Source organism: Meriones unguiculatus, chromosome 10 (assembly GCF_030254825.1).
Source record: "Meriones unguiculatus strain TT.TT164.6M chromosome 10, Bangor_MerUng_6.1, whole genome shotgun sequence".
In the NCBI taxonomy this organism is placed as follows: Eukaryota; Metazoa; Chordata; class Mammalia; order Rodentia; family Muridae; genus Meriones; species Meriones unguiculatus.
This window is the reverse complement of record NC_083358.1, coordinates 15,262,384-15,275,172: the sequence shown is the minus strand read 5'-3', so window position 1 is coordinate 15,275,172 and position 12,789 is coordinate 15,262,384. Positions and strand designations below refer to the sequence as shown.

Below are 12,789 nucleotides of genomic sequence, written 5' to 3'. Positions count from 1 at the left end.
ATATTATATATGTATATGTATATGTATATGTATATGTATATGTATATGTATATGTATATATATATTGTGAATTCCAGTGTTGCAAATTATTTTTAAATTTACAAATAAGTTATTTAAGTTGTAGTTGAATACCCAGTTAGTTTCATTTTCCATAAGAAATGACCTTCCACTTGGGGACATTTGGAGTATTATACTAGACTAAATCTTTTCATTTATATAAGGATGGCTTAAATGTTCATAGTTCCTAGACATACAAATTACTAATCTCAAGGGTTTGAAAATTCAAAATATTTTTTCCTTTCATAGTGAAAAAAACCTAAATTATATGTAGAAAGTACTGAATTATGCTAATATTTGAATTACAAGGTTAAATTTGTAATGGGATGGACCATTGACAAATTGTCATTTGAAATTTGAAAATATTATGTGAACCTAAGGCATCCTTGAAATATTAATGATAGTATGTTAGCCTAAATCTTGGAACATTTTAACAGTCTCTGAAATCCCTTATGACACAAGATATTTCAGCTCTTGTCATTGGTACAGGAGATGTGAAATCAAAGCCAGTCCAGATGACATCAATGACCTACTGTAACAATGCAGTTACATTTTCTTATTGAAAATGAAATTCTTCATTGTCTAGTTTGAAGTTCCTACAATGGTTTTAATATTTTACAGAATGGTGGAAATCAGTCTCATGAACAAGCCTTTTGGCCCAACTGCAGCACCTGCTTGCTGTAAGCCTGCATATACTATCAGAAGTGTGTCTGCTGTTTTGATAGACATTTCCAATGCTTGTGCTCCTCCGATGGCACAGCCCTCCTGATGTGTCTTGCCTAGAAAAAGGCATTTTTCAGTTCTGTTTCATCCCCTTTCCTTGTTAAACTCTTCCTCTCCTCATACTGTAAACCTGTCACCTTTAAACTCCTGCCCTCCACTGAAGTGATAGTCACCAATGACCCCCATAGTTTCCCGTTGACAAGAGCTATCCAGTGATCTGGGTTCTTAATGCTGGCTAGTCAAGATAGTAAATGTAGGATTCCTGGTGATTTCAGAGTGCTGAGGTATAGTTGGAAATGGGAACCACTCTTCAGTGGTTCCTTGAGTGATAGCACACATATAATTGCCTTCTGCACCTTTGCAGAGGATCTCCCCTAAGCAGCAGGCTTAGTTATTGTCCTTTATCCATCTTCCCTTCTAGATGTCTGGTGCAGTCTTGGCAGAGGCTGAGGGCAGCTGAACTGTCAGACCGTTTCTATAGCAATTTACGATAGGCCTGGAGATTACCCAGAAGAAAGCAGATAAAAACTTCTTCCTTCCTCCTATAATTTATATGGTGATATGGTTTGAGCCAGAGACAGATTCAAGGATTTGGGTTGAGGAAGAGAAGGTTCTAGAACAATTCTGTTCTCCCCAGCACCTGCGATGGCAAATGCTTCCATTTATTATTCAGTTCTTATGTTTGAAGTTGACAGTGTCCCCCTTCCTCAGTCACCTTGAACATATTCGGAGTTTGAACACATTGAGTCTGTTGCTTGTTGCAAGAGAAACACACACTGAGACTCACACGAGGAGCTTGCCACAGAAGTATTACGAATGACATAAACTTTGGATGTATGTTCACTGACTGTGGTATCTAGAACATTGGCTGTAGAGTAAATGCCCTTGGGAAGTAAGGTTAACTCTCTGGTTTGATATTTTTGTAATCTTAATCTAGAAGGATGGAAGAATGAAATATAAAGCTGGAGGAATTGCCAAAAGAGAAATTAGTAGTTGCGGTAGCCATTTTAGTGTGTGTTGCTAGGGCACCAAACCTGGCAGAAGCAGGGTAAGGGAGGAAGGACCTGTTTTAGCTCATGGCATCAGGAGAGTTTCAGTCCATCATGTTAGGAAATGCATGTTGAAATGGTATACTTCATTTAAAAAACAAAACAAAAAAAAAATGGAATATGTGACAGAGGAGCCTGCTCACATCATATCTGGTCAGGAAGCAAAGAGGCCAGAACTAGGGCATGGCTTACAGTCTTCAAACCTCTTTTCTGGTGACCTGCTTTCTTTAGCTAGGCTCTTAGGCTCCTCCTGAGGGTTTCACAGTCTCCAAAGTTGCATCACCTCAGGCCAAGCTCTCAAACCATGCACCTGCAGTGCGATGAATATACAGTGGCAGTAGTCACTGATATTATTCAGAAAAGGGAGAAATTTTGTATTCCTACGGTTTACACATCAATCTTATTTCTTTTCTGGTCTTTGTGCACTCAAGAGTTTGAAATTGTAGTATTGTTACTTGTTTGTCTTTTTGACATTTTGAGATGGGGGCTTACAAGCTAGCCTGCAACTTCGTATGTAGACCAGGCTGGCCTTGAATTTATAATCCTTCTCTTGTTTCTGCCTTCCAAATGCTGGGATTACAAGCATGCACCACCATAGGCAGCCTAGAAGTGCTCTTGGTTTCTTCTTATGGTTCCATTGCCACAAAGGTACTGATGCTGGTATTCTGGAGGTTTATGTTCAACAGGATGCCGCCAGGTCCTTCTCTTGGCCTGCATGCCATCAGCTCAGTTTCCTGATAGTCAAATGCCACATTGTTGGTCATGCCTTTCTTTCTTCTCAGAGTTGGTTGTTTGTCAGGAAGAAGAATAGTGAAAGCACCCGCCTCATAGGCACAGAAAATTGTGGGTTTGGGGGTAAGGTGAGGGTTTCTGGTTTGTTTTTGTTGCTTGCTAGCTGGATAGCACCTGGGGTAATTGTTAATTCCCCACAAGCTTCATTTTCTCCATACCGAAAAGCAGGCTGATAACCAATGTGGTGTAAATTATATAATATACAGAAAGCACCAAACTTGTGCTGGTACTTGTGAACAATCACTTGGTAATGTTATTACAATTATTGCTTCATTAATATAGCAACAAAGTGTCCCAGATTCTAATGAGCGAAGCCTAGGATATGGCTCAGCAGTGGGCACTTGACTCCTCAGGACTCTGGCCTTGATTCCCATCCTTGACCTCCACAGGCTCATGGCTTAAGGCTCTTGGTCCCCAGCGATGGGTTATGTTTTGCGGTTGGAAACCTTGAGGCTGGAGGCATGATTGGAGGAAGTGGAGATCTGGGCCATTGAGGATCTTGGGTCTGATTGCTCTTCCCCTCTACCGGAATGAGAATGGTCTCAGCCTCATAACTCCTGTCACCAGGAATTTTGCCATGCCTTCTAGCCATAAACCACAATATCCTTTTTTTTTCCTTTAAAAAGGATTGTGTGTGTGTATGTGGTGTGTGTGTGTGTGTGTGTGTGTGTGTGTGTGTGTAGGTGCCTATAGAAGCCAGAAGAAGGTGTCAGGCCATCTAGAGTCACAGTAGGTTGTGAGCAACTTGGGTCCTCTGAAGAGCAGCAAGCCTTAACCACTGAGCCATCTTTTTATAGCCCTATAAACTTTTCCTTTTTTAGGTGTTCTGTCATAGAGATGAGAAAAATAACCAAATAGCAATAGAATTGAGTTGTATGATATAATTAAAAAAGGGAAAAGTGCAAATTGTATGATTCTTTCTTTTCCTCCTCTAATAGTAGAATGTCATTTGAACGGGGACCCTTCATACCAGACTGAGGTGTAGAAAAGTGAAAGACAATCTGATTTACTAGGTAGGGCTAGTTGAAATATGTTAGGGGTCATTCATGTTTTAATTTGAGCAATTCATCCCATTGGCAGGCAATAAGTCCCCTCCACATGTAAATGGTGTCTATTACACAAAATTTCAGCTTTCTAAAGGGTTCTTTGAAAGTGTGGCCCCCAGTTCATAACCCGCTGGCTTGTTAAATTGATGCAGTTAACTGTGCCAAATTGTAGAGAGGGTTGTCCTGCCAATCTTTTGTTCATAATCTAGCTTGGCTTCTGTATGGAAAGTAGGGTTCCAAAGGCCTCACCAAGCCTTTGGTTTAATTCTGTCCCATGCCCAGTCAGCATTTGCCCAGGGCACTGCTACACAAAGCATGGTCTTTGGGCCAGCACTGGCTCTCTGTAGGACTTGTATGAATCCATGAGTCTGAAAACAGACATAAGGCTTTTAGAAACAATAACAGCACAAAGATAAAGCATAAAGCAGAAACATGAGCTTCATAGACTTATGTTTTTTAATGTTTCATTTCCAGTTTTACTTTATGTGTATGGATTTTTTGTGTACATGTATGCCTGTACACCTTGTGCCTAAAGGGCCTCTAGAGGCCAGAAGAGAGAGTCGGATCCCTAGGGGCTGGAGTTGCAGATGATAGTGAAGAACTGGGAATCAAATCCTGGCCCTCATGAAGAGTGGGCAATGCTCTTACCTACTAGCCACCTCTTCAGTCCCCACACCTGCATTTATACGTTATTTGATAATATAGTAATTCATTTTATCATTTGTCATAAAAGTATCACTATGCCAGCCAGCCACTATGAGGTGGCACACACTTTGGATCCCAGCCTTTGAGAGTCTGCCACAGGATGATTTTGAGACCAACTTGGGCTACATATTGAACTCTGCAGCTGAAAAAGAAAACAAAATCAAAGCTGGGGAGATTATTCAGTGGATAAAGAACTTGGGGAGGGGCAAGAGTGAGAACTTAAGTCTGAACCCCTGAACTCACTTAATAAAGCCAGACGTGACAGCATGTGACTGTAATCCTAATGCTCCCGTGGCAGGAAGGGAGGCAGAGACGGGGAATCCACATCAGTTGGCAAGACAAGCTAGCTTGGCAGATGCCCAGTGCCCAACAAGGAGACTTTCAAACATGTAGAGGGTCAAGACCGACAGCAGAGTCATTGACGGAGGGACAGGTTAGAGGACACGGAGGATTGAGGATGCAGCTAGAAGTGCCCACTCTTGTGGATTAAGTCGTCACGAGTTGTCGCCGTGCATGCCGCCTCCTAAAGGAAGCGCTGCAAGGATGAGTTGGAGAGGGGATGTTTGCTGAGGTTAGTCCAGCCTTCCTCAGTCACAGGTTATCAGCTCTACCCTATCTTCTAAGAGGAGCCCCTTCTCACAGAATGCCTACACGGAAGTCTGCAGCCTGCCTTCGTCACTTCTGGGTCCGAGTATCTTTTGTAGAACAATCCAGAGTTGAATCCTGAGAATATTATTTTCTTGGGTGATAGAATAACGTGCTTTCAACCTTGGGTAGGGTTTATATCCCTGTCAGTACAACCACGGCAGAACAGTGTGAGCATTTAAGAGAGTTTCGGTGCATTTCGAACTGTAATTGTGAGGGAAACTCACTCAGCAGAATAAGGCAGTTATGAATGTCTCCTTGGGCTTCACAGGTGACAGTCCTTTGCTTAGTGACTTGGATGTTCTCTGGCTCTAAGAGTGACCGGCAAAGCCACCACAGAGAGCTCAGCTTCCCTCTTCCTGTTTGGCCTTGGGCACAGCCACTTCTGTAATTGCCTTTGAGGGGAAGGACAATGACTTGAATGCCACCTTAGGAAGAGCTAGAAGCTGTGTTTTAGTGAGAACTCCTCGGTTTTCATTATAGCAACATTAAATTTATATAAAATTGGGGGTCTGATTAGAATTGTTTATATTATGCACAAAAAATGAGAATGAGCAAGAGAAAGCAAGAGAGGAGAGAGCAAGTGAGAGAGTGAGGGAGAGCCAATTCTAAGAAATTCTCCAGTCATAGATTATAAATTTCTGTGAACTGAATCAAGGAGTGTTGGATATCATACTGTTACTTTTAGAAGGAAAATATTCTGTGACCCTTAGGTCACAAAGTTTTTCTCTAGCAACCTTAGGTAGAATCTATGCCTTTTTTTTAAATAACTGATTTTTTTAAACAATTTTTATTTTCAGAATGAAGTTTTTGAGGCTTCTTGTTTTTTTTACATAATTTATTTTTATTTTATGTACATTGGTGCTTTGCCTCCATGTGTGTCTGTGTGAAGTTGTCAAAGCTCCTGAAACAGGAATTACAGGCAGTTGTGAGTTGGCATGTGGGTGCTGGGAATGGAGCCGCAGTCCTCTGGAAGAACAGCCAGTGCTCTTAACCACTGAGCCATCTCTCCAGCCCCTGTGCATACAATCTTGTTTAACCAAGTGGGGTTCTTTGGAAAGAAATTTAGTATTCAAGATATTGTTTTAATGTCTTTATTGTTTGATAATTTCATCTTGGTATAAAATGTGTTTTGATCGAATCTATCTCCCATTCCTTCCTTACCCCCGATAACCCCTTTTCCCTCCCAACAACAGGTGCTCTTAGAAAAGACGCTTAGTCTGGTTCGCCACTTGTGTGTGCATGGGCTTGACTTTGAAGTTGTGTCAATACCATCCCAATAGAGTGTGCCCTCTCCCTCTACCTCTGTCTCTCTTCTTTCTTCTCTCTCTCTCATTAGCCCTCTCTCCCTCAGCTTACTATGCTGCCTGGGTTGCCGTCAAACTCTTAATCCTCCTATATCACCCATCCTCACAAAGGGTGGGAGTAGAGCACATCCATTACACTGGGTGTAGGGATATACCTATATGGTATCCCCTTCTCTAGGATTTACTTTCCACAGCTTCAGGGACTCTGGTTAACTATGGTCTGAAAAATACCAAATGGAAAATTCTAGAGAATGGCAGTTCATAGAGTTTAATGATGCCTACAACATACTTTTCTGTTCATTCTGAGTTACTACTGGTTCACTGTGCCCAATTTGTAAGATGCACTTTATCATAGCTATACATATATAGCTATGATATATATATGCAGAAAGAGACACTGCACTGAATATATTGGATTTCAGGCATCCATGGGTGTCTTCTATCTTGACACCTTGAGGGTGTCCCTCAAGTAAGGTGTGTCTAGAGTGGATGTAAGCATTGTAGTCTGTCTAAGGTGCTCATGGCTGCTCATAAGCCACTGCGCTCTTCCTCTGTCCCCTCTCCAGGTGCTGGCTTAGACGATGGTCAATGGCACTCTGTTTCCTTGTCTGCTAAAAGGAATCACCTGAATGTGGTTGTGGATGGCCATGTCACCCCTGCTTCTCCTTGGCTTGGGCCTGAGCAGTTTACTTCAGGAGGCGTCTTTTATTTTGGAGGTAAGAATAATACTGAGAACATGTGATCCACTGGATCATATTTGTGTCCCCAATTCTGTGTCTTGGAGATGACATCTCTCATGCTTTAAGCAGTGGTAAACCTGGGGACTAACTTTTAACTTTCTTTAAACATTGAAATGGTGAGTGGATGAAAATAACAAATTATGACCTAAAATGAATTCCTACAAGGCAGACTTATTTATGCTTACGGTTTCTATACAGAGATTTATTTTAAGTAGGTCACTTTCTTCAGTTCTCATCTCCAAGCTTTGTTAGATTCTCAAGTGTTAACTGGTCCTTGTTCATTGTTTTCTGATTTGATAGGGGGATGTCTTTGTGAGGCTTTTCTGATCTCACTCCTCTCTCCTCTAGAGTGCTCTTACTGCTTCCTCACTGCCCATTGCAGAAAGCAATATTACACCACTGCACAAATAATTTAACATAATTAGTCATAGCAACTCAGTCTCTTTGCTGAAGAAAAACAAATACACTGGTGCATTTGATAAAACCAGGACACCAGCTTTATCATCAGCCTCTTCCTTAGGGAACAAGAATAAATGAAGTGTTTAGCCATTGTGTGAATGGTTGATTGAAATAAATGCTTGGAAAAGCCGACTTGTGACGTGAGAATTTTGTTTTTTTGTAACTGAAGTGAAAACAATAGGCTCGCTGACACAGGGGTGCACCTCAGCAGCAAGGCTTAACTGTGTCATAGTGCATTCAGTATTACTGTCGTTAGGCCTGTTGCTTGACTGCAGTTTAGTAGTAGCTTCTGGTGCCAGGGAGACACATCAGTGGTTAAGAACTAACATTGCTCTTCTAATGGGTCAGGGTTTGGTTTCCAGGACCCATGTCAGGGGGCACAGAACTACCTGTAACTCCAGATCCAGGGTATCCTATGCCTTCAGCCTTTCACACACACACACACACACACACACACACACACACACACACACACACACACAAAGTACCGGTTTTGAAAATGAAGTAAATCTTAAAAAGACAATAACTGATTCTAGAATCAGATTTTGATATGCAGAATGATTTCCCGTCTTAATTAGCAATAAAACGTAAGTTATTTTCTACGAATTGTTATAAAGACACTGACCAGTTTACCAGAGGTTAAATGCAAGTTAAAGAACAAAACAAAACAAAGTGAAACAAGGAAAACAAGAACAGGTAGCTGGAGGGATTTCTCAGTGGGTCAGAGCACTTGCTGAGGACGTGCGATAGTTGGCAACACCCAGATGGTGGCTCACACCACCTGTATCTCTAGCTCGTGGAATCTGACACCCTCCTCTGACTTCTGCAGGTACCTGCGCTCACATCCACACATCCACACAGCAACACGTGTTTACATAATTAAAAACAAAACTTTAGAGAATCAAAACCTCTATAACCCACTATTCCAAAGCAGAAGAAGGCTACAATTTTAAATGATATATTTGCTTCCCAGAGTGAGATTTGTTCAATTCTGGACTAAACTGCTTTAAAAATACACGACAGGTTTCACGGAAACTTATAGGAATGTAGTCTTTTGGTCAATAGCAAGGTATATAGTAAAAGCTAGCCCAGAGCTTTCAATCCAAAGGAAAACATTTAGAATAGTGAAAGAGATGAGGGGAAAAAAATTCCTAACACAAAGCTTATTGTTACAGGATACAAAAAAAAATAGAAGCTTGGATAAAACTGTTAATAAATTATGAAACTAGAATTATCTTTCTTACAGCATTTTATGTCCTTTATGTTTATATTTAGTAACAGTTGGCTATTTCATACATTTTCTCTAGCGATTGTGTTTATTCACACTGTAATATTTCCGAGTGAAGCATGCATGCAGTAATTTTTGTTTATTATGATACACATTACAGTCTATACTATTCTAAATGGTCTGGTTATGCCAAGATTTACTGAAATATTGCAAGGTTGCACTGAGCTTCACCGTGTACACCATACCTCATTTCCCTTATTGTCCATGTTTCAGGTCATATATACATTATAAGGAATACCAATGACTTTTTGTGTATCTGTGTACATGCCTGGGTGACTGTGTTGTGCATATTCCATCCCCTAAGCAAGCCCCCACGCCCCTGCATGTGTACAGGGGCAGGTACCCACTGGTGTGTATGTGGAGGACAAACAAGGATGTCAGGGATCCTGTCTTATCACTTTCTTACTTACTCTCATTGAACCTTGAGACAGGCTGTCACCCGGCAAGCTCCAGTGATCCAAACATCTCCACCTTCCATAGTGCTTGGGTAAAAGGCATGTGCATTGTCATGCCAAGATTTTTAATTTGGCTTCTGGGAATTTTAACTCAATTCCTCATTGTTATACAAGCGTTCTTACCCACAGGGCATCTCCCAATCCCTCTGTACGACATTAAAAAATATCCACATCTTCTCATGCTGACTTTTGCTTTAAAAGGACTAAGTTTATCATGCATCATTGTTCACTCTAGGATTGTCCCCAGATGACCACTACTTGGATTTTAGAGTTCATTTTTAAGTTTCCTGTTCTTTGTAAATTCATAACCATTTATTATATTCCTACAAATGTATGTTATAGAGCTTCCACAGTAAAATCCCAACCCCAAGTCCCTTTAATAAATGTTATGTAAGGTCTTGGCTATACCGACATTTTCAGGGATTGGCTTCATGCTTGCAGAGCCTGGTTGATAAGTTCAGTTCAAAAAGCAGACTTATTTAGATTTGGGGAGTAGGAATGCTGTGGCCCAGGACATTCAAGGGAGACGGTTCCAAGTGGGCAACACATCTTTCCTGGAAAGCTTTGGGGAGCACGTTTGGAGAAGACGTGAGGTAGGTGTCCCTAGGATGCAGTACAGGCTTGACTGTCAGGCTGGTAGTGGCAGCAGAATGAACAAACGTTTGAAATTCCTAGCTGTAAGTTCTGTGTCCCTCCCTGACATCATGTCGCCATTAGTCATCATCGAAACCTTTCATCCTATGTGGACAGGGTTCCCTTTAATACTGGGTCTTATTATCTAGACAAAACAGTTTTGATGGGGTTAATTCTTTACCAGTTTATATTCAAAATTAAAAAGAAAATTCCCATGTTCTGAGAAACTTCTCAGAGTGCATAACCTCTCCTTTGCTTTTCTTCAAATCCAATTGCAAGTTCCAAGTGATGGTGTCACAATCCAGTTATGCTAAACTAGTTGTCATACTCTGCTGTCCAGGGTTCGTTGGCCCCTGTGGCTTGGGCTCTGTCCCCACTCTGCAGTCTTCAGAGTGCCTGTCCAACTGGGTGTCTGGTTGGAGCGCTCCATATGCCACACAAAACATCCACTATTTATCTATTGCCTTCCTCTGTTTTCTCTTCACCTTTCTTCTTTCGAATGAGTGTGTTTCAAGAACCCGGAGAACACTGTGGGATGCCTCTCAGCTTTGATTATTTATAAGCCATACATTTTAAATCTTAGTTCTACACATGGAGGGTAGCCAAGTGTCTAATTTCTGTAAATTCCCTTCTGGAATCTTTTTGAATGATAGCACAGCATGAATCACAAACTGGAGATGCTAACTGAGGTACAGAACACTCACATCAAGCTCCCTGTGGAAAGCACGCCTCAGGTATCACAGGGCCAGGCTACACCACCATGAACTGGCGTCCCACTACTGGAACGGCAGCACCAGTGGTAATTTATGTGTCCTCTCCAGAGGTATTTAACGCCATGACTGCCTCTAGTTAATAGATCCATCCATCAATTCAGCATTGAAAATTCTCCAGCAATCTTCTTACTTTAGAGCTTTCATCTTGAATGGGTTCAGTGTTCAACTTCTCCAACATATTGTATTATATTTACCCATGGTTGCCTCTTCAAAGATTTAGGAGACTAACCTGATCAAACCCTTCTTTGTTCTTGGAATTTCTTGCTTAATGGGCATTGTATTCAGGTATATGAAGTACCCATGATGTGACTCTTGGTTTTGTCTACAGTTGCTTTACTATCTTTCTTTGTGATTCAGTTTGCCTTGTCTTGTTTGCTTCTGAAATACTTTGAGATGTGTTGGGCAACACCAGACATGGAAGACAGTAGCCAAATTGTTTCCATTCCTGGTGTACGAGAACTATCAAGTGTCCTTGAACTATTACCCTCTTTATTTTGCCATTCTTAATTGTACCCAGTTAAGGTCATCTTCTGGAGGTTGTGATAGCCATGTATGCTGTGTGGCTCTTCTGGGAAAAGCGAGTAAATGTCCCTTTGCTCCCAATAGGGCATCTACAACAGGCCAAAGAAATGATTCAAATCTAAGTGTAGTTCTGGAGCCAGTAAGGTTTACTGGGGCTCCTTACAGGAACATGGATGGATCCACCTCACGATTCTTACGGCAACATGGATGACCCCCAGAAGCTGTGTTTCCTGAATCCCCTCCACAACATCATGGCAGCACCACCAGAACCTCCTCTCCCTGGCAATTTCCTTACCCGATTACATGAGTTGGGGGGAGGGAGAGGTTTAACAACTTTTGTATGATTGATTGATAAGTCTTGTGAGCCTCCCTCTGCTCTCCAGGAAGTGTTTCCATTGAAGGATATAGTTATACAACAATGTACTACACTACGGTCCAGAAGAATTTTAATTACTGGAAATGTCTACATCATTATGTACCTCAAATCACTACCCAAAAAGCTGTAATTGCCTTTTGTTGACACAGTAAATTTGAAAGTTCGAAATTTCCATTAAAATCAAAATAACATATTTCACAGTGCCCGCTAATAGTTTTAGGTATGCTGGCCTTGACTTGTCATGGAAATGTTTTTTTTTTTTTTTTTCTGGGAAAAGAAAGCATTAAAGAGAAGTATTCTTGGTGAAAATATTGAATTGTAATGGAAATTTCCAGGTGGAAAACTAGCATAGAGGAATTAAGGAGTTTCTGCTTCCCTTCTAATTCTGTGAAATTGTAGTGGTGGCTGACAGGCGTAGCAGCAAAGAAAGATTGATGGAAAATATGTAAGTGAAATATATGTGCTCATACTCCATAAAATTATTTACTTCACTTGAATAAACATTTAGAACATCATTAAACCCAGACAGCAATGGTTAATATTATATTTGTTATTTAAATAATGAGAACAAATCTTAAATGTTAGAAAAAAAATCAGCATAAAGAGAACATTCTTTCCTGAGCCAACAAACAAATAAAATCAAATAGTGAAATGGTTTTGACATTTAGCTATTTGTATTTGTCAAATATATATATATATGGTTCTTACATGTATAAGGAAATAAAGTATTTAATCAAATAAAGAGTTAGTAATTTTATTCCAGGTCAATATATCTTCTTTCTCAGATAGTTAGCTTTAAGTACAAAGGCATTTCATTATTATCGATTTATCTTTTCTTGTCTTCAGTGCACACTTATTCTAGTTTATGTTTTGAGTTTTCCATTCTAAAGACTAAGTTTCCTGCTTAAGTTATAGAAGACTTGACATTGCTGGCTGGCACGTTTCAGATTTTGGAGCCAATAGCTGAACTTCTAAATTTAGATCAAACTAAATTGGTGCACACAATTATTACAACTCTAGAGACTGTTGAATCCTATAGAAATAAAGAAAACACTTCACATGAATTTAGATGAAAATAATAATGATTCCAGTGGGCTTATTTCTCTTCTCTAATGCAGGGGATAATCAAATGTCAGTTTTATTTATTTATTTTTCTTTATAAATTCTGCTGTGATCTCAAATACCAATTTTCTATCATGTTCTATGGCTTTACTTTGGT

At 40.4% G+C, this 12,789-nt stretch overlaps 1 protein-coding gene across 3 annotated transcripts in view; it reads left to right on the top strand.

The window, feature by feature from the left end:
* Positions 1-12,789, top strand: part of Cntnap4 (contactin associated protein family member 4) — a 291,138-nt gene that overhangs the window by 186,019 nt on the left and 92,330 nt on the right. For all 3 annotated transcript variants that reach the window (XM_060391927.1, XM_060391929.1, XM_060391928.1), the window contains one exon: positions 6,891-7,040. In XM_060391927.1, the coding sequence (XP_060247910.1) occupies positions 6,891-7,040 (150 nt within the window). The remainder of the gene's footprint in view (positions 1-6,890; positions 7,041-12,789) is intronic.